Source organism: Cyphellophora attinorum (genome assembly GCF_001299255.1).
Source record: "Cyphellophora attinorum strain CBS 131958 chromosome Unknown Contig8, whole genome shotgun sequence".
NCBI classification, from domain to species: domain Eukaryota; kingdom Fungi; phylum Ascomycota; class Eurotiomycetes; order Chaetothyriales; family Cyphellophoraceae; genus Cyphellophora; species Cyphellophora attinorum.
Window position 1 is genome coordinate 345,464 of NW_017253236.1, and position 20,786 is coordinate 366,249.

Genomic DNA, 20,786 nt, shown 5'->3' on the forward strand with positions numbered 1-20,786 from the left:
TCCTGACGCATAGTCTGGACCACATGCTGCACGGCTTTCCACACTGACAATGTCGCTCGTTGCGTGTTCTGCCACGAAGACCGGAATTGTCTCTTGCTCATAACTGTTCGGCAATCCTACGAACTGGAGCGAACTGGTCAGGAGATGTTACCGATGAACAAGAGCCAGTCTTCGATTTGTCGCGATCTTGCCAAGCCACAGCGCTTGTGAATCGGGGCATGTCATCTTCAACAAACTCGCTCAACATCTACAGCACACTTTCAGGCCGCTTGCTACCATGGCAAACGCGTGTGATCAAGCTTCTTCCCGCCGACGAGCTTAGTCACGCGCTCGAGTGCAATCTTTGCGTCGGCGACTTGACAATCTACGAAGGTCTTGGTTTGCCTGCAGAACGAAGACAGCAAACATATGAAGCCATCTCATATTCTTGGGGCCGGCCGGAGCTCACAGCGGAGGTCCTGTGCAATGGTTTTTCGATCTTGGTCCCATCGCCTCTGGTAGAAGCCCTGCGATATCTGCGCCTCCGAGACCAGCCAGATGGCTGTGGTGTGATGCCTTGTGCATAGATCAAGGAAATGATGAAGAAAAATCGGTCCAAGTTCAAACGATGATGCTGATCTTTGCAAGAGCAATGAAAGTGATTGCGTGGCTTGGCCTCTTGACGTCGGCTTCGCACAATCTGTTCCAGACCATACATAACAACCGCTTTAGTATCGACCAAAACGGGTTCAAAGTCGTGGAGTATGTCCTCAATTAGTCATGGTTCGAGAGAGTATGGGTACGACAAGAAGTCTTCGCTGCAAATGAGGTCCAGCTATGCTCAGGTTACGCCACTATCAGTCTACGACAATTTCTCACAGTGTGTGAGGACTTCTACTTTGTAAAGTCAGACTGAAAGAAGCACTCTCTGATCACAATGCACAGAACGTACGGCAACCTTGATCTGCAAAAGCTGACGGCATCGGAGCAGACCATGCGATTGAACAAAAGGGAACCACGAGGTGCAGGCTCGGACTTTTCTACCAACCTGATCAAGAGTTTCGTCCTTGCAAACACCGGCCTACAGGCCTCTGACGATAGAGACCGTGTATTTGCTCTCTTTCCTATGGCTCGCATCCGAACGACCGAACCTCTTGATCCATTTCCCGTAGACTATGGTGACAATCTAAGTGAAGTCTACCAGTAAGTCTCTGTGGTTGGCCGGGCCATGACAACTACTCGGTGCTGGCGTCTGACATTCTACAGACGTGCCACTAAGTATCTTATCAACTCTCTTCGAAGCTTTAGATGTCTCGAGGTATTCCGCATGCACAAGCGTCTGAACTCAATACCAAGATGGGCTATTGATTGGAGGTATGACTCTGGTGCTCATTGGCCGTCTTCGAGAGGAAGGCCCTTGCAAGCAGCTCCCGCACAAGACCCGAAGGATATGGGTAGACTCATGGTTTCAGCAATTACTCTTACAGTGCTGAAGATTGACAGAGCCGCGATCAAAACTGAAATGATCAATTCTGTACGTTTTCAGAACATTCCAGCCGGGCAACCTGGAATCGATCTCGATAAACGGGTTTCCGAGCAGAATCACTTCGGGAGCAGCTCAGTACGATCATTCAACGACTTTCTCCGGGGCAAATCCTACAAACGCATGCTTTACTGGGATGACGAACCTCGTTTTGGAGTGTGGGTTCCCGTCGAAACATTACCTGGAGACTTACTGGTCCAGTTTCAGGGAGGCTGCATGCCCTTTGTCGTCCGTCCATCCGTCATGCCAGCCGTGACGTCCAGGGGTGAGGCGGCATTTATCGGCGTCGCTGCATTCTTCCTCATCAAGGACCTGTTCTGGGGCGAATACGTGGAACGGGTCCACTCGACCTTGTACACGGTCGATGATGACGACCGGTGCACGACCATACTTGCCGACTATAGATTTGGACTCGTCGACGATAACAACGAGCGCCTGGAGAAGGAGATCCGGGCCCAGATCCGCTCCTGTAATGCATTCGAGCCCATGGGGGACACCATCCATGGCTTCCAGTGGCAGGAGTGGGCGATTGTATAGGCATTGCCCGGCGGCTAGACGACATTCGACGATATCTCTCATACATCAACAAAAGCGGACAACGAGAGGATGGGTGCGAAAGTCAGCCATCCGGATCCACGAAGGACTTTGGACAAGGACAGTCAACGACCACAGTCGAATATAACTGCTTAGGTGCGTTCGTATGAACATAGACTTATGCGAACCAACGCCATGTGTACGCCAGCAGCATCTTGTGCCCACACATCTTTATTCACTTGCTCTTGAAAGTCATCATAAGGGCGCGCTGCTGTGGGTATACAAATCGACTGAGGGCGTAGTCCGGCGGCGCATTGCGACGAAAGTTTGTCAACCGGTTTCGGCAAGACGATCTGGTCATCCGGTTTGGAGAGGGTCCGATCGCGGTCTCGCCTCAACCGACTTGATTTGTGACCGGTGGGCTGTCATCCGGTCTACCGAAAGGCTATCCCAAGGCATGTAGCCCGGTTCAATGGCCACCAGCCGATCGCTTCTACTGCAGGCGGTCATCAGCAAGGTAGGCACGATGGACATCAGCCAGTCGCTCCTGCTGTTACAAGTGCCTAGGGTGAGGCAGGTGCGATGGACGTCAGTCAGTCGCTCTCGCCGCTGCACGTGCCTAGCGACGGGCAGGTGCGATGGACGTCAGACAGTCGCTCCTGCCGTCGAGAGTGCCTAACGACAGGCAGGCGCGAACGCCATCGGCTGATCGCTCCTGCTACGGGAGTCACTCAGCAAGGAAGGTGCAATCGCTGCCAATCGGTCGCTCCTGCTGCGGGAATCGTCTGGCGCAGCGTCCCATGGCATGTCAACCGGTCTGATCGGTTTTGACAATCTTGTCAACCGGCGCTGCTTGAACCCGTCAGTGGTAGGCGGCGCAGACGCTCTGAGAAAGGGGCTGAGAGTCACATGCACTGCAGGAAGATGCGTTCGCGCAGATGTAGCCATTTGTATAGCATCAGGTATTCGGCTTTTCGATGACTTTGACTCACTACACATAGATGACACGAATTGTCTGCTGCTTTGTCTACTGCACCCGGATTATAACCCAGCATTCGCTCGCAACGAGCATTCTCGAATTCAGCTCAGTAAGTCTCATAGAACTCCCGACTAGCCAGCCACATCGTCGCCGCATACTGCCCATCATACTCGGCCCGGTACACCTCCATGTACACATTCCTCAAGAACGGCATCCCCAATACGCCTCATCCACACTCGCCCCTCGCAGATACTCGTGCAGATAGTTGTGCGGTTCTCCAGCTCGAACGACTCAATCATGTCTTCGGTGTTGATCGGGAACATTTCGTTCGCGATCAGGATCCCGACTTCGGGCGCCTTGCGTCGCAGTCGACGAGCCACAGCCTTCGCCGTACAGCGTGGCTGGGGGATTGAACTTTGAGTTGACCAATGCTGCGTGTAGAGAGGGAATCATGTTAAGCTGGCTGCCAGAGTCAACGATGAATCCCATGTCTGCTCCCCCAAGGCCCGTCTGGGGGCTGGCGAAGCCGTCTTGGATAAAGGGGTAAGCTTCGGCGGTCAAAGGATCGCGGCCGATGACGATACCACTGGCGTTGATCTTATCGTGGCGGTATTCGTAGACGTCGGGGTAGTAGTAGGAGGCTTCTTGCTCGAGGGGAATGCGCGCGAAGGTGTTGGCCGCGGAGGCATTGATTGCTGGGTTAGTGAGGGGAGCGGCTTCGCCTACGGTGAGGATGCCGGCGAAGGATGAATTGCGGCCGGAGGAGGTGGTGGAGGTGTTGATGGAGTCGGTGCGGGAGAGGGCGAGCCCGAAGAATGCGGGGAGTCCGGCTTGAGACCAGATGCTGGGAAGGAAGTCGTTGCCGGTGAAAGCGGAGGCGAGTTGTGGGCCATTCAGGGCATAATGTGGCTTGCCGAGTGAGAACGGCCGAGAGAGGCTCTGCAGGCCTTTTGGCGAGGGCGGGCCAGTGGCATCAGGCGAGGAAGAGTCGTCTTCGTCTGCTGGCTGCGGACCGAGACCCAGAAGGCCGGCGGAGGGCCACAGGCCACCGGTGGTTTCCAACGAGACTTCTGCGAGTATCATACGCATTTGTGAGATAAGGTAGTCATCGAGGACGAGGTCTTCGAAGCCAAATGCGCCACGGACCTCTGAGCCGTCTGCGTATTGGATGACGGTGCTGTTGGAGGTGTCATTGAGGTAATTGAAGGTGGAGCTCTGGTGGTATAGAGTGCCAAAGTGCAACGAGCAAGCAACTCTTGTACCTTGTGTGCCATAGCATCTAGTGGTGTTCGTTGCAACCCAAGTTTGAGGCGAGCCTGTGTCGATGAACAGCTTGAGTGGTTGATCACCCAATGTGAGGGTCACATAATAGAAGGCAGTATCTGGACTGACACCAAGAGGCAGGATTATTGACGTCGTGCTGCAGATAAGTGCGAGAATTGTGATGAGGAAGTTGCAAGTCATACTGGGCTTCTGACTCGAGATTGAGAAGCTGCGAAGCTGTCGTAGCTGGCGTGTAGAAACAGCAGAATGCCCGCTCTTAAGGTCTGGTCATCGATGAGTTTTCTTCACACCCTTTTCTTCGGTACTTGAATGTCGCCTGGCAACAACACTGAGACGGGCGAGGTCCACAGGAACCTGCCATTGCGGGCGATAAATCTGATGTCGCTGCCTCGAGCAGAGATTTCAAGTTGTTGAACGGTCAACAGCATGAGAAGCATCCACAGTCGCCATGTTTTGCCGTGCGTGTTGTGTTGTACTTGTAAGTCCCGTTCCAAATAATGTATGGGTCAATCTCCGTCATGCTGCAGGAACCCGCCTTCGTGCGTCCACCTGCATCGAAAGTACCTTGGTACAACAGAACGTGGTGAACCATGCAGTATAGTGCAGAGCATGCTTTCTCATAGATTGGACTAAGTTTTATACAGAGGAGACGGATTCGAGCTTGACGAGTCCGATCGAACATTGTTGCTTCGTCACTGTCGCTTCGCTTCGGAAGGCTGCCCACAAGAGCTGAAACTGCAAGTTGCCGCATCAGACGATTGTGATCCTCTCATTTTCCAGCCGCAGAGTCTCCAGATGCGGAAGAGATGGTTTCGTGAGATATGCGATACCGATTCGCTGGAAACAGTCTTGGTCTGGAAGCTGGACGAGGACCAGCGCTTCTATGTATCTCTCCGCCGGTCCGGCGGCTAGTCCACGAAGAAACGCACATTTGACCTTCACACCAAACAATACGCCGTCGTCGGAGTCTTTGACGAAGAAAGCATCCACCTCGTTGTTGAACCAAATCATCGTATCACTGTTGTGACCATCTGTAGATAGGACGCCGTCCAGTGCTGGAGACATGAGTGTAAGGAACGCGTCCTTGATCGCGCCATACGGATCAGCACTGACCAAGGTACAGTCCAAGCCTTCAAGACTTGCCTTGAATTGCCTGTTGTGGGTAACAGCGTCATTGCGTAACAATTTGCCTTGCACGGAAGCCCACGACCAGCTTGGCACTCCGGCCTGCTTGGTGGACTTGCCAGCTTTGACCTCCCAAAGGAGCATACTCAGGCATACTCAGACCACAGACCGGCGACATACTTCCCGAAGCCGTCGGTCTGGAATATCTGTGCCAAGCCGGACAATGCAGGGAAGCGATCCTCTTCCTTCCTGAGCAAACGGACTTGGTACGACTGCAGCGCCAGCTCGTCCCAGGCTTGTGCTCGCTGGTCAAGAGTCATTTTGTCGAGGCTCGCCTTCTCAAAGCGAAGTCTTGGTGTAGATACCTCGTTCATATGGCCGCACTCGCATGCCGCAGAGGTAGCACACTCCCATACCAGCTCCCCTGCTGTGAAGTGGAGTATCCGAGGGGATAGAAATCTTTCTTGGCAACACCAGGCCCGACGATGAAGTGGAGCATCTTGTTCTGCTTGTGGACTGGTGATTAAATTGATGTGCTCGACTGGCTCACGTAGGAGTAGGCTGTGTGGATCGTCTTCATGTTGCCGAAGCCGATTTTTGAATGTACGTGTGGCAGGTCGATGGCTCAAACACCCGAAGCCGACATGACTAGCGTTCGTTGCGGCAATGGTCAGCACAGCATTTCCATAGATATCACCCATACGAGATGCCTCCTGAGCCCACTCCATGCGATCATCTTGCGTAATGCAGAGACTGTCGATCCAGATGTAGTGGTAGCCCAAAGCTCGGGTGATGTGGACGGCGTCACGACAGGTCTTAGGTAGAAAAGCTGGAAGCACACGTTCGTAGTTCTGCGACAACGTGGCTTTCTTAGTTGAAGGATGATCGGAAGGTCCCCAACAGTAGCTGAGAGCAAAGTAAGAGGTGCTTGTAGTGGAATGTACAAGTCGAGCATTTTCAATTCCATCGCCAACATATAGCAGCCTCTTGGGCAGGTGCCGACTGTGATCTTGCGATCCGCAGGAACGACTGTCGTTTCCGTGTAAAGACAGGCAGTCACGCAACCACGACGCAGCTCTGAAGAAGCTCTGTTTTGGATCTGCTGGGATCTGCGCACCCATCGTCAAGCAAGACCATGGTAGTTTCGAAGCTTCTCTGTCAGTAGGACGCTACGTAAACTGGCACGACACATACATGGCTTTGACAAACTGATCTCAAAGTCATACACTCGCGGCACCGATGCACCCCACGAGTAAGTCAGCACAACCGGGTGGCCAGCCTTAAAAGGTACACAGATTTCAACAAGGGCATTCTGCAAAGCGCGACTGCCATCGGCTTTCGTCCTCGAAAGCCATCTCCAGACATCGAAAACGATTACGCAAAAGGGGCATGACTTGCTGGCGGACCACTTCAGGTCATGGACTGGGACTTTTAGGCTGTGGAAGTCTGCATGCTGAAAGTAGCGCTTGAACATGCGATGACGCGATGGTCCGCCTTTCCAGTACACCAGCTTTGTTCGGTCGAGGTCATGGCATGTAGAGCAGGCCTTTCTCCTGCTGACTGGCGACGCCGTAGGCATAGATGCGGTTGGCCAAGGGTTTACATACCACTGCAGCGTCCCAGTAGCTGTGCGCTGAAGAGGAGGCGACAGCAAGCAATCGAAGCTCTCCTAGTCGTGACTTCGCCATGGTCAGTGACTCTGTATTGTCACTGGTAGCACACAGGGGTAGGTAGGCACGCCTGAAAAAGAACCTTGGAAGGCTTCCAAGGCTGAAGCACGTGACACAAAAAGTGCCGCGAGGCTTACAAATTCGAGCATTGCGAGATGTCTTCGACTATCTTCACATCCTCTTTACTCTCGATACTGTCGACTACTAAAAACTCCCATCCTCTCACCGCATCCTCTTTTGTGGTCTCTTTGACGTACCTGACGCACCTCGCGACCACCGCAGACTAGTGCAATACCACAGACCGAAGATGTCGCAACAACAAGGCTCCGGCAGCGGCTTCATCAGCGGCCTCGACAACCAAGACACATCCGCGCAGGTCGCCTACCGCTGCATGGAGTGCAACACTTCTGTCAAGCTTGCCAAAGGCGACGCCATCCGTTGCTCAGGCTGCGGACATCGTGTACTATACAAGGAGCGCACGAAGAGGATGGTGCAGTTTGAGGCGCGATGAGGCGCTTGTGAGATTCACATGAAGACAACAGATGCGGATTCGGATCAGCGGCGCTGGGAAGACAGGAGCACAATGAGCGCATTGTCATGGTCTTCTCCATATATCTTCATATCACTTTCAATATGGCGAGCGTCAACATGAACAACCCAGTCGCTGGCGGACAGAACCTCCCGGACTCGACTCAAATCGAAACGACCTGGTCAATGGGCTTCGCTTCTCTCACCTCCAACAAATATCATTGCGGTCGTCACCTTGTCCGCGAGTTCACGAACTAGGCGGCGTGGTAGATAACAGCAGACTTATCGCACTTCTGACAGTGAGCAAGAAGTCATCCGATGCATCAATTGAGCTTAGGGCAACCTCGGGGTTCAGCCGGCCAAAAACACTCTCCTACTGGACTGGAGCAAGGAGGACGTCCCTTGACTACGCATGTCACAGCACAACGAGCGAGTCAACGCAACTCCGAGCCCCTACCGCCGTGGACGAAGCATTCGCAGCGATGTCTGCACGAACAGTACTCGAATTTCGATTGCAGATCCTCAAATCGCTGCCGCTCAAGAGCATTGCAGACTCGCCCCATACGGCAGCGACTTAGTGCAAGAGCTGGCTCCCTTTCGCTCTTCCCACGTCCAATGAGTATTGATCAGAAGCTGCTTCCCATGTCCACGGCGCAAGCGATCGGTGACGAAGGCGTCAACACTTTGAAGGGGTTTTTACGTGGGAAACGCGCACACCCGGCGCGTGTTGCGTGTTGGGAGAGCAGACTCAGGACCTCGAAGTAACATGAGAGCACAATCCCAGAACCCGCGAAACAAAGAACTTTTCAATTGTCCATCTACCCATTACTTTTATACTCGAGTGACACTTTCTTGCCGTCAACCAGCTGCAGCACCTCTCGCAGCTATAACCGATTCGTAAACTCAATGAACCCCTCCAACTCTCCCAACGCCTTCCCGCTCTCAATACACCAGCGCGCCTTCTTCACCCCTTCCTTCCACCTACACCCAGCGGGCCCAGTCTCCATGATCACCTCCCCACTCCCAAACTCGCACTCGTCTGCATCACATACGCCGCTCACGACCAACAATGCCGCCACGTTCATGAGCACAAACTCCAATATGGGGTGGTTGGCTGGTAATTCGTTGCGCAGGAGCGACATCAGCACATTCGCGTTCTGTTTCGGCAGACGCCCACCACCAACTTCGCTGAGCGGGTGCCTGCTTAACCCAAAGTCTTTTGGCTCAAGAGTGAATGTCTCGAGCTCAGAAATATACTCTCGCTCGCGAAAGCGATCCTCGTCCTCATCATCGTCGTCGTCGGCGGTATCCATACTACTCACACTCTCAGGCCGATACTTCGGATTCGGCCTCTCCCTGAGAAACCAACAATTCGTAGGCCCCGCACAACTAATCTCGTCCAGATCCTCATGCCCACAAATAACCATAGCCTTGTTCGCCCCACTCAACTGCAATGCCCTCGCGAAGATAGGCCCCAACTCCTGGTACGCGACTCCCACAATGCGCGCTTCGATGTGCTCTTCCACTGGATTCGCGAGGGGACCCATCAAATTGAAAATAGTCCGCAGGCCCAACTCCCTGCGCACGGTCGCGGCGTATTTCATGCCCGGGTGGAAATTGGGCGCGAAGAGAAACGCATAGTTCGTCGTCTCATACAGCTTTGGCAGCGTCTCCGCCGTCAGGGCGTCGATTTTGGGTGGGGTAGGTTGAATCGCCATTAACACATCCGCACTCCCACTCATACTCGTCTGCGCGCGATTCCCATGTTTAGCAGTCATCAGAATGGGACTGGCGACGATGGAAGAGGCGGTCGAGATATTGAATGTCGAGTGGCCGTCACCACCGGTGCCGACGATATCGCACAGCCCGCCGCGGTAGCTGCCCGTCCCACGTTTTCGCTTCCCGATTACCTGGCGTAGGGCTTTGGAGTTGACGGGGCTGGATGCGTCGCGCATTGCTTCGGCGCATTTTGCTATCACCTCGGGGTGTTTGTCTTTGCCGGTTGAGTGTAGAAGGGTGAGGAGGGAGGCGAGTTGGGTTGGGTTCAGGCGGTTCTCGAAGGTGCGGGACCAGGCGAGGGCGATGTCGGCGGCGGGGACATCGTTGTTGGGTGGTTGGCGGGACAGGATTCTGAGGAGGGGTGCGATTGAGATGTACTCGGGTGATTTGGAAGGCACTACTGACATTTTTGGGAGCTGTTGTGGTTATAGTACGAGCTAGTAGCAGACTGTTATGCTGCTGTAGTTGATGAATATTGACAGTCGAAATAATGACTCCCCGCAAATTTGAGTCAACGCATTCAGGTCCCAGATTCAGCATGACTCGTCGCGCAGAAGCTTTTAGCCGCTCGCAAGCACTGGCATTCTTAATCTTGATTTTTGACCTTCCTCCTACGACGTCGACTAAATGTCTTGGCTAATCGACTTGTCCGAAGCTTACATGCATGTCGATCACCTCCGTCGTCATGTGGTGACATTCAGATGGGAATTTCTCCGCCGTGTCCCTGCGTTGTTGCCTCCGCTTGTGTGATGTTGCCACTCTCGAGCCACTAGCACTGAGGGGAAGAAGGAGCTACCAGGTCGCTTACAGAGTGAGATCGTCACTTTTCGTGATTGGAGTAAATGATGTTGCCACAATTTTTGGAACGCTGGAATATTGATTCCGAGGGTAGGTACATGTTGACATCAATGCCGGCCGAGTGCCGGACAGGTACACAGAGGTACAAGTAGTCAGGCATCTGACGGCTCGTCACTTTACGGTAGGTCAGTTTTTCGCGTTGAGGATCCGAAAAGCCACCATGATTCGTTTTTTGTGGCAGGTAGCCGCTACTGCCTCGCTGTTTGCCTGCTCCCATGCTCAATCAGAGACATCATCCTCGTACTACACCAGTCCTACAATCTACCCTTCGCCAAATACTACAGGCATCGGCTGGGATGGCGCTCTCGAGAAAGCACAAAGCTTCCTCGGCCAGCTCAATCTGACAGAGAAAGTGTACATCGTCACGGGAGTCCGTGGACCATGTGTGGGCAATATCGCACCAATACCTCGCCTCAACTTCACTGGCCTTTGCTTGCAAGATGGACCAGCTGCCATTCGAGTCGCCGACTATGCTTCGGTCTTTCCAGCTGGCATAACGACGGCAGCAACATGGGACAAGACGCTGTTCTATCAGCGAGCTGCTGCGATGGGCCAGGAGTTCAAGGATAAGGGCGCTCATGTTATCCTCGCGTAAGGTTTTTCGCATGAAGTGAGTCAAGCTGACCATTGCAGACCGGTTGCTGGTCCGCTCGGACGCGTCGCTCTTGGAGGACGTAACTGGGAAGGCTTCTCGCCAGATCCATACCTGACCGGATCCGCCTTCGCGCTTTCTGTTGAAGGGATGCAGAGTGTTGGTGCTCAAGCTTGTGGTGAGCAGACTTCCACAGTTAGAAGCCATCGCAGAACTGACCCCATGCACAGGAAAGCACTACATCGGCAATGAGCAGGAGACCCAGCGAAATCCAACAGTCAATGGCGAAGGCGAAACCATTTTGGCCATATCATCCAACATTGATGATCGCACTATGCACGAGCTGTACCTCTGGCCGTTTGCGGACGCTGTCAAATCCGGCATGGCATCCGTGATGTGCAGCTACAATCGAATCAATCAGACGTACGGATGCGAAAATTCTAAATTACTCAATGGAGTACTAAAGGAGGAACTTGGCTTCCAAGGCTACGTGATGAGCGACTGGGGAGCTACTCACTCTGGTCTGCCAGCAATCAACGGTGGTCTCGACATGGATATGCCTGGAAGCAGCTTCGGATCGCAGACTTTGTCCTTCTTTGGTGGCAACATCACTGCAGCAGTTCAGAATGGATCTCTGCCCGAGTCACGACTCGATGACATGGTCCTTCGTATCATGACGCCCTACTACTTTCTCGGCCAAGACAGTTATCCCAGCGTAGACGGCTCATCGGCAGACTTGAACGGCTACAATCCAGCCACCTCAAATTATTCATTCACGTTGGGTACTGACAAGAGTCGAGACGTCCGCGGTGGACATGCCCAGTTGATTCACGACATCGCAGCACAAGGCACGGTTCTGCTGAAGAACGAGAACGCTACTCTCCCACTCAAGTCACCGAAACGTATCGGCGTGTTCGGCAACGATGCCGCTGATCTCGTCACGGGTCTCTACAATACCAACAATCTCAACTACGCAGGAGCGCCCGGCTACGACATCGGAACCCTTGCTGTCGGCGGTGGCAGTGGAGCTGGCCGATTCACGACCCTCATCTCGCCTCTGGAAGCGATCAAGCGGCGAGCCTACGCGGAGGGTGCCATCGTGGAGTACGTCCTAGACAATAAGGTCGCAATACAATCAGGAGGCAGAGGCGGCGGACTCGGTCCTCCCACCGGCAAGATATCTCCCAAGCCCGACGTCTGCCTTGTCTTCTTGAAGACCTACGTGACCGAAGGATACGACCGCCTCAATTACGAAGCCGACTGGAACTCAACTCAGCTTGTTGCCAACATTACTAGCTTCTGCAACAACACTGTGGTGATCACGCATTCGGGCGGCATCAACACCATGCCATGGGCCGAGAATGAGAACGTCACCGCTATCCTAGCCGCACACCTCCCCGGCGAGCAATCGGGTAATTCGATCGTTAGCGTGCTGTGGGGCGATGTCAACCCATCCGGTCACTTGCCCTACACCATCGCTTTGAATGAGTCGGACTACAACACTAAGATCGTTAATCAGACTAACACTAACGACACTGATCCAAATGCATGGCAGGACAACTTCTCAGAGGGTCTGTTCATCGACTATCGGCACTTCGACCAGGCTGGGATCGAGCCATTGTAAGTTCCAGACCCAGAGCAGCCCGTTCTGCTGAACCCCGCTCACTGATCGGAAATAGGTACGAATTCGGCTTCGGACTCTCATACACAACCTTCAACATATCCGACTTGTCCATCTCAGCAACCACCAATGCTTCCTTGACACAATTGCCCGGCGACACAGCCATCCAGCCCGGCGGCAACCCCGAACTCTACGCCGTTCTCGCTACAGTGTCGGTCACTGTCAGCAATACCGGTGAGGTCGCCGGTGCAGCTGTGCCTCAGCTTTACGTATGCTGCCTTCCGTCTCTTTAATGCTTACGATACTAACATTCTCCCTCGCAGGTATCTTTCCCGTCTGGCTCTGTGCCAGAAGGGACGCCAGTCCGAGTTCTACGTGGATTCGAGAAGCGGCAGCTTGCTCCAGGAGCGTCCGAGGCGGTGCAATTCATGCTGACACGACGCGACCTCAGCTATTGGGATGTCGTTTCGCAACAGTGGTCTCTGCCGTCGAACGGGAGTGCTACTGTGCAGGCTGGCTGGAGCAGTCGGGACTTGCCTTTGGAAGGGGAGCTAGCTTTGACGATCGAGGGGTGATGCGATGCATGCGAGGCTTCGTGTAGGCACGTGAGGACCGCATACGACAGTGATGAATATAAATACCCAAGTCGCACTAGCATCAGAGCGTATGATACTTCGAGACTTTTTGTTTCCCGGAGAGCAAGGCTCCCTCAGTCTACCTTTCGACTCTTGCCTGCCCGGGGGGTATATTTGTCATAGTTGATTTGACGTTTGGCATCCAAAAACACCAAACATTTATGCCCAGAGCTGAATCTCCCAGATTCTTCCATTGCCCCAATTGATGTTGAAACAGCCACCACCATATCCTGAAAACTCCCAACGTCTCGTTTCATGGCCCGCCGGTTTCTTGAACATCTCCCCAGATCCTCCGGCTCTATTCCCTTGTCTTCCAACAGCAGCCTTCCTGCATGGCCCATCATCGCCGTTGGATCCATCCCTCATTTCCGATTCAATAAACTCAAAAACTCCTCCCTAGTCTTCGCACTACTCCTCATCGCCCCCAACATGCAACTCGTCGTCGTGGAACTCCCCACCTTCTGCACCCCTCTCATCACCATACACAAATGACTGCTCTCCATCACCACCCCGACCCCTTGGGGCTTCAACACCTCCGCGATCGCCAACGCGACCTGCTTCGTCAGCCTCTCTTGGACCTGCAATCTCCGAGAGAACATCTCTGCTAAGCGAGCGAGTTTCGAGAGGCCGAGAACGCGCCGGTTGGGGATATAGCCGATGTGCATCTTGCCGATGAAGGGGACCATGTGGTGCTCGCATAGGCTGAAGACGTCGATGTCCTTGACGATGACGAGCTCGTCGTGGTCTTCGTGGAAGACGGCGTTGTTGACGAGGTCGCGGACGTTTTCTTCGTAGCCTTTAGTGAAGTACATGAGGGCTTTGGCGTAGCGCTCTGGTGTTCGTTGTAGACCTTCACGATCGGGGTCTTCGCCTATGCATTCGAATATCGTGCGGACGGCGTTGGATAGTTTGGCGAGGCGTGCGGCCGCTTCGTCCGGCGTCTCCTCCAGACGGGCGCGCGTGCCGGTCGAGGGCCAGGATAGGCCATCGAAGTCTATGGGAGGGTTCAGTGAGTAGGGAGAGGCGGGACGGGTCGTCACTGGGAAGGATATCGAGGATGGCGGTGTTGGTGGGTGGTGGTTGTTGCTGTTGATAGTGTTGTCGCGGGTGTCTCGTGGAGGCTCGGTGGGCAAGGTCGTGCTCTTATTAGTGGCGTTAGGCGCCAGTGATGTAGCTGGGTCGTGGTTCTCGTCATTTATAGGGTCTAGTAGTACATCGTCTTCATGGTTGTAAGGCGCCGAAGCACTGCTTGGCATGTCTGGGAGGTAGGATGGCCGGTCGAACTCGAAGACGCTGCGCCGCCGGTAGGAGGAGTGGATGGAGGAAGCCAGCTTCTCGCGCTCTTCCGCTCTGGTGTTGGTAGACGGCTTGTGGAGGGGGGATCCGCCGTTGCGGAGGTGTGAAGGAATCGCGGAGCGAGGTTTGGCGGGTATGGGCGGAGGAGCGGAGGATGCGGAGGGATGTTGGTGCTGGTCTGCTGGCATGGTAATTATATTGGCATTGTCGGAAGCGGTGAGACTCGACAGGACGTAGCCTCTTCGATCTGCGTACGCACGGTTCAAGGTGTTCGACCTGCTGTTCTTGTAGAAAATTATCTCCAACTCTCCGCCCCGGGGATGAATACGCGATTTCTAGCCAGTTGCAGTCAAAAGTTCCGATTCCACTGCCTAGAGTTTTGCGCCGGTTGACAGCTGCTAGCAAGATAAATTATCCGCCTACGATCGTGCAGTCGACCACACTCGGCTTCTTTTCAGACATCATTCTACTTAGTCCAAGTACTCTCCCGCTTCATCAACCTTCCTCCCTCTCCTCTCATCCCCAAACCCATCCGCACCACCACTTCCCAGATCAATCAATTGCCCAACCGGCCACATCCAGAACTGTGGCGTGTACCAATATTCCAGATGCTTCACGATCCTTCCGGTCCCGAAATCATTGTCGATGGGTGCACTTCCGAGCACCATGCCGCGTGCTGCAGCCTCTTCATCGCTGAGGGTGCCGCGGTAGCACCAGTCGATCATCTTGACATGGCCGGTGAGCTTCTTGGGGGAAGGCTTTCTGGGACTGGGTTTCTTGGAACTGGACGCGCGAAGTTTCTTGGTCGGAGTGGTTGGAACGTCAATGTCATCGGACACAGTTGCTAGGGAGAGAGGCGAAGCCGATGCTGAAGACAAGTGTGACGAGCCGTCTGTGGCAGAGTCTTCCGCGGGAGAAGATTTGGGTCCTCTGCTGCGATCGACTAGGTCCTCGAGAGGGCAGATATCCTTGCCAGCTGCGCCAGGGGAGGGAGGGGAGGTGATCTTGTTGTAGCATCGCTTGCAGTGCTGTGGATGATGCCAGAACAGTTGATGAAGAGCGTGCATGAGCTCTTTTGGGATGCGTGCCATGATGTGTCGGAACATCTGATCATTGTTGTTCATGGCCTTGGCTGGCACCCATCCGAGGATCGAGCACATCTTCGCGATATGCGTGTCCACTGCGATGACATCGCGATGTAGATTGAAGGCCATGAGACAGGCCGCGGACTTAATTCCCATGCCGTGGAGATTCAGAAGGAAAGCCCATGCCATCTTCTCTGGGCAGTGAAGGAGAAAGTCAACTGACAGGATTCCGGGGACAAATTCAGGGGTATTTGGCTCTTGGCCGAGCTCCAAATCAGTTGGAAGTGTGCCGCCATTTCCTGAGATGGCCATTGCAACATGAAAGTTGTAGACAAGCTGCAGCATGTATTTGATGAACATGGTGCGCTTTTCCACAATTCCAGCACCTCTAACTACCCTGATGAGCTCGGCCTGCGTGCTTGTCCGCACCTTGTGCCAATTAGGAATCTTTCCAACGACTTGTTTGCCAATGACGATGTATGGAAATGCTTGCCGGAGCAGATCCTGAACGACCAGGGCTAGGTGATTGCTCGTGGTCTGCGCGAGGAAGACGCGAGCAAGCGTGTCAACGGAGACGCTGGCCGTGGCCTCGACACCAGGCTCGAGATCGTGCCCTTGCGGATCGATGTTGATGCCGAAGTGCTCGTCCTCCCATTTCTGCAGGCGTTCGTAGACAAGCCTCGCGGCTTGCGGAGTCGGGTTGAGAAATTCCGGGTATGGGCTCGCGTGGAACTTGAGCCGAGATTTCTCGTGATCCCACATTTCTGGAGCTGTGAAGGGACTCCTGTTGTATCTGTCGCTAGCTAGGTTTCCGATTGTGAGCAGACTTCGGTGCAACTGTTGGTAGTAGAGAGGAAGACGTCTCTGCTGACAGCCGTCAAAGGACAGCTTCACCTTGAGGCTCTTCTTAGGTAGAAACACCTCAACAATCTCTTCGGTCCGTTGCCGATTCTCCGCTCGATGTTGCCCGGTGTCGATGTACTGCTGCTCTGCCTTCTTCTTAGCCAATATCGAACTGGGAACTTGTGGTCGATCGGCTTCCAGCTTCTGCTTCTTCAGCGGCGATCCGGAAGCTGTCAGGCTAAGAGCATTGATACTGGCTGTGTCGAGAAAGACATCACCATCATCTCCGCTGGTGATGCTTGTCGGCTTTTGAGTGCTGCCGGCAACGTGGGATGGACTGAAGACGACAGCAAGGTGGTCTTCGAGCTCCTCGTTATCGGCTTGTCGACCGTGTTTTGGCATGTTTTTGATGGAGACTGGACAAGTAGCTGATCTAGGCTCGGAGGTGGCGAGAGCGGCTGCTCAAGAGGCTGAGGAAGCATGAGCTGGCGTGGGACTTTCCTATGGAAAGTCGTTGTCGAACCGAAGACTGGCGGAAGCGACATGTTGAGATCGCAGGTTTACTTCGAGTGATCTATATACTTAGAGCGAGCAATGGAACTGCACCCCAAGCTTGCATTCACCATGTTGGAGTAGGAGACGTGACTGCTGACACAGGACAGTCACGTCCAGAATTCTGTATTCACGTACGTTAAATAAGCGTGACCAAATTTGTGCTCCATTGTCAATTGTGAGCTCATCTGAACCTTCATCAACAGTCGAAACAATGCTCGGCCACAGCTGGGTTGCGCGACATTGAGCTCTTCGATGCGAGGCAGACTGTACTCGGACCATTGTCTCCTCAGGTTGACACCAGGCCTTTATCATCGACAGCCTGCTCTCGTCCGTTGCCCAGGTCTGGGGCAATTTCAGGATCGATTTCTGCTCGATTCATATTTTGATCGCGGTCGTCCGAGCGCGCTCGATGGCGTATCCAACGTAACCAACGTTCATTGCCGAGCTGTATTACCAGACTCATTCCATAGAAAAGGAAGAAGGTCCCGACGTAGCTGAGTCCGAACACCTTACTGCAGAAGTTCCAATGTGAACGTGTGAGTCTACGGAACGATAAGCTGACAACTCGGTCCACAACTATGCCCTTCGTTCGCATGGTCTGTGCTGCGTGGAGATTTCCGCTCCGGCAGGTTGATCAGTGTCGTGGGGCGAGTTCAGATCTTTTCCGTTGAGAGTCTTCTACCTGCCAGGTCCTGTCATCAACAACCTCGCTGTCAGTCAGTCAAACAAGGCAGGCAGACTCAACCGGCAATGCTTGCGTTTTTGTCAGCATCTCACGTTGCGATTGCCAATTGCTCTCAGGGTTTGCTCAATGTTCAGGGCTTGCTTTGATAGCGATGCACGGCATGATCCATCTGAGCAAGCGCAGCAAACAAAGCAGGTCGAACGAGCACGTTCATCGACAAGACTGGTGGTCAAAGGGAGTGGGCTGCTTCAAAGACAAGTTGGTGGGCTGCGTTTCCATGTAGCAGGACACATCGATAGTCGGGAGGCGTTGCACATGGAATTGTCAGTGCAATACCTTCCTACAGCCGTCTATTTCAACTTCATCCATTCAAAGTCACGACTGCATCCATGGAAAGGAAAGTCGCAACTGCAATGGCGGCATTAAATCCACTGTACTCGAGTAGAGCGCGCAGGAAGAAGGACGGGCCCGCGTTCCATGGCAGAAGCAGCGCGTCTGCGGATTTAGCATTGCTAAACACCGGGACGACAAGGCAACCGGCCTTCAAAAAGGCGTACAAACTCGACCACCGAGGAATCGTCTATCGAACATCTACAGCTTGCATTGCGGTTGAGCATCTATTGTCCATGTCGAAGCGACAGCACGTGAGCTCGTGACGTGCGGTAGACTTGAATAACCAATAGTGCTGGTACATCGCCTGTCCGCGATGTATGCCCCTGAGGACTCGACGAAGCCTGTGCATGTAATCCACCTCCAGACCTGCGGTTGACTCGCCTCATCGGCCAAGGTATCATGCTGCATCAACAGCGATCGGCTCAGATGTCGGCAGCTGTCCACATAGATAGGTGTATCCTCCTTGCTAGAATTCAAGCTCACTTTGGCGTGGTTGCATTGCTCGGGTCTTGGCACTCCCGCTCTCGTCGAGCACCTAGGTAGCCCCTAACAACCAGATGGTCACCCGCGTTTCAAATAGCTAGGCGCCAGTGTGCATACATTATATATTCGTGTCTCTGAAATTACCTCCAACACTCCAACTCAGAATGTCCCAATCTCAAACCGGCCAAGCTCGTCCATCCTAACACCCATGGATGCGAGGCGGCGGGCTTGGTCAGAGAACGGGACCCAATAGCAGCCAAAGCTCGTCCATCCTAACAATCCATGGATGCGAGGCGGCGGGCTTGGCTGGGGAAAATGGGTTGCGAGACGTGTTGCCTGAGCACGATAAAAGTATTATAATCCAGTATGGGGCTCGCCTTCACTCTTAGCTCTGGAGTGGTGTGTTTTGGTAGTACTTTTCCTAAGCGTATCCGAGCGTTCAACAAGGTTTCTAAGGCACTTATCTGAGTGGTGTTGGATTTACTTCCTTAACTTAAGTGGATAACCAGTAAAGTGGACTCCCGCACCTTGAATACTCGTCCGGTCTTGTACCGGTGGCGTTTAGTTTTTGCTTTTTGGCGGAGGGTGGCTTGGATCTTGTTGAAGTGGTCGTGCGGTACTGCCTCGCTCTTTCTTGGCGGTTTACGAACGAGCGCGCTTACTTGATTTCTGTCGCAAGTCCAAGTCTTTTCTCTCGTGACGGGAAAGCGACCAACCTAACGCCAATACTGCATTTGCATTTCGCCGATGCGAATCTACAGCTTCATATTGAATCGCTCCCTCAGCCATCCACCGTAGCGGTAGAAGAACAGCGGCACCGGAACAAAAGCAACACCTATGAATCCCAATACACTATTGCCCCAGCCAAGTCCCAGGTTTGCGTATAAGGACGGACCCGCCAGCGGCAGGAACGCTCCGAAGAGAAGTCGGAGAACAACGTTCGCAGCTAATGCAGATGCAGCTGCCTCGGGCCCGAACACCTCGACCAGGTAGAGCTGAGTAGCAAGATGACCCACAGAATGCCGAAGCCAAAGAAGAACGTACCGATGATGGGAGCGATCCAGTGTGTCTTCTGGTCTGCAGCCCACCCATACCAGAAGATACCAACAGGCACCAGAGGCATGAACCACATCATTGGCTTCAGGCGCTCTTCCGGCTTGGGCGAATCTCCGGCTGCTTTGTGCAGTCTGTCGCTAAGGGTGGCGAAGGTCGCTAGCGAGAATGCCATTCCAAGTCCGACGCCGAGGTACGACAAGCCAGAGACACCGGTTGAGAAGTTGTATTGTTCCTGGAAGACCGCGGGAAATGTCGTGAAGAGCAGGAAAAGGAGACCGAAGACGAATGCTGTGAGAAGGGACAGAAGAAGCACGATTGGCGACAGAATGAGGAGCTTTGTCGGTCGGACGATAGCGCGGAGGAACAGCTGGCGGGAGGTAAGCCCTCGATCCATCTTCGAGACTAATGCGGTGTTGCCGGTTTCGGTTCGCAGTCGAGTGGTTTTCCGGGCGAGCAGCACAGCGGCATTGGTCTCGCGTAGGAAAAAATCGCTGTGGTGGACGACACTCCGATCTGCACCGAAGGATTAGCAGCTAGAGACAATACAGGCGGATCTGCTACTTACTATGATCAGAATCAGCCAGAATGTCCACCGCCACCCGATGGCTTGGGTTGTGAAACCTCCAATGATGGGCCCAAGCACCGGCCCAAGTAGAGGCCCCGTAACGAACAGCGACATCGCTCTACCACGCTGAGCAGGCGGAATTACATCAGCAACAGTACCTCCTCCAACCGTCAATGGGCCAGAGGCAGCAATGCCAGCCAGAACGCGGAATGCGAAGAACATGCCAGTGTTTGTCGCCAGCGCGCAGCCGATGGTGAAGCCGATATATATGACATTGCAGAGGTGATAGATCGGAAGGCGTCCATAAAGTTCACTCAGTGGAGCTATGAACATGGGCCCGAATGCGAACCCACACAGGTAGATCGAAACAGTCAGACTGACGAGGGTTGAACTGGTGATGCTGAACTCCTCGCCTAGTTGTGCGGCTCCTGGGGCATACATTGTTGCAGCAAGGTTAGACGTGAGGAGGAAGGCGCTCGCGAAGATGACCTGGATCAAGCGCTTCCATGAAGGCCAGTTCATCGGGTTTTGAGGGTCGTCTGGGCCATCCCAATCAACGATGTTGGCTTTCGCTTCTGGTTGTATCGTTGCACTGTTCATCTGGCTGGCTCGTGAGTCGTGGCTGTCGCTCTCCGCTATGGCCGGCTTCTCATCGCCGGCTTCCAAGTCGGCTGCCATCGTGTACCTTGACTGATGTA

At 53.8% G+C, this 20,786-nt stretch overlaps 9 protein-coding genes across 9 annotated transcripts; 3 read left to right on the forward strand and 6 right to left on the reverse strand.

Moving 5' to 3' along the window:
• Positions 1 to 916: 916 nt before the first annotated feature.
• Positions 917 to 2,059, forward strand: AB675_5423 (uncharacterized protein; the record flags this gene model as incomplete). The annotated part of the gene is made up of 2 exons (XM_018145633.1): positions 917 to 1,182; positions 1,246 to 2,059. 2 exons carry the CDS (start codon positions 917 to 919, stop codon positions 2,057 to 2,059), a joined length of 1,080 nt encoding a protein of 359 aa, XP_018001934.1.
• A 1,267-nt stretch (positions 2,060 to 3,326) lies between these two features.
• On the reverse strand, positions 3,327 to 4,499 carry AB675_5424 (uncharacterized protein; the record flags this gene model as incomplete). Its single annotated transcript, XM_018145634.1, has 1 exon — positions 3,327 to 4,499. One exon carries the CDS (start codon positions 4,497 to 4,499, stop codon positions 3,327 to 3,329), a length of 1,173 nt encoding a protein of 390 aa, XP_018002067.1.
• A 570-nt stretch (positions 4,500 to 5,069) lies between these two features.
• On the reverse strand, positions 5,070 to 5,764 carry AB675_5425 (uncharacterized protein; the record flags this gene model as incomplete). The annotated part of the gene is made up of 2 exons (XM_018145635.1): positions 5,070 to 5,472; positions 5,625 to 5,764. The coding sequence occupies 2 exons, from the start codon at positions 5,762 to 5,764 to the stop codon at positions 5,070 to 5,072; spliced, it is 543 nt and encodes a 180-aa protein (XP_018002077.1).
• A 1,657-nt stretch (positions 5,765 to 7,421) lies between these two features.
• On the forward strand, positions 7,422 to 7,900 carry AB675_5426 (uncharacterized protein; the record flags this gene model as incomplete). The annotated part of the gene is made up of 2 exons (XM_018145636.1): positions 7,422 to 7,551; positions 7,674 to 7,900. 2 exons carry the CDS (start codon positions 7,422 to 7,424, stop codon positions 7,898 to 7,900), a joined length of 357 nt encoding a protein of 118 aa, XP_018002040.1.
• Positions 7,901 to 8,526: 626 nt separating this feature from the next.
• On the reverse strand, positions 8,527 to 9,828 carry AB675_5427 (Anthranilate phosphoribosyltransferase; the record flags this gene model as incomplete). The annotated part of the gene is made up of 1 exon (XM_018145637.1): positions 8,527 to 9,828. The coding sequence occupies one exon, from the start codon at positions 9,826 to 9,828 to the stop codon at positions 8,527 to 8,529; it is 1,302 nt and encodes a 433-aa protein (XP_018002051.1).
• A 611-nt stretch (positions 9,829 to 10,439) lies between these two features.
• On the forward strand, positions 10,440 to 13,067 carry AB675_5428 (putative beta-glucosidase G; the record flags this gene model as incomplete). The annotated part of the gene is made up of 5 exons (XM_018145638.1): positions 10,440 to 10,870; positions 10,913 to 11,049; positions 11,102 to 12,491; positions 12,551 to 12,761; positions 12,816 to 13,067. 5 exons carry the CDS (start codon positions 10,440 to 10,442, stop codon positions 13,065 to 13,067), a joined length of 2,421 nt encoding a protein of 806 aa, XP_018002124.1.
• A 422-nt stretch (positions 13,068 to 13,489) lies between these two features.
• Positions 13,490 to 14,611, reverse strand: AB675_5429 (GTP cyclohydrolase 1; the record flags this gene model as incomplete). The annotated part of the gene is made up of 1 exon (XM_018145639.1): positions 13,490 to 14,611. One exon carries the CDS (start codon positions 14,609 to 14,611, stop codon positions 13,490 to 13,492), a length of 1,122 nt encoding a protein of 373 aa, XP_018001750.1.
• A 282-nt stretch (positions 14,612 to 14,893) lies between these two features.
• AB675_5430 (putative DNA glycosylase) lies at positions 14,894 to 16,753 on the reverse strand (the record flags this gene model as incomplete). The annotated part of the gene is made up of 1 exon (XM_018145641.1): positions 14,894 to 16,753. One exon carries the CDS (start codon positions 16,751 to 16,753, stop codon positions 14,894 to 14,896), a length of 1,860 nt encoding a protein of 619 aa, XP_018001973.1.
• Positions 16,754 to 19,222: 2,469 nt separating this feature from the next.
• On the reverse strand, positions 19,223 to 20,766 carry AB675_5431 (putative transporter; the record flags this gene model as incomplete). The annotated part of the gene is made up of 3 exons (XM_018145642.1): positions 19,223 to 19,413; positions 19,512 to 20,036; positions 20,085 to 20,766. The coding sequence occupies 3 exons, from the start codon at positions 20,764 to 20,766 to the stop codon at positions 19,223 to 19,225; spliced, it is 1,398 nt and encodes a 465-aa protein (XP_018001923.1).
• Positions 20,767 to 20,786: the final 20 nt, after the last annotated feature.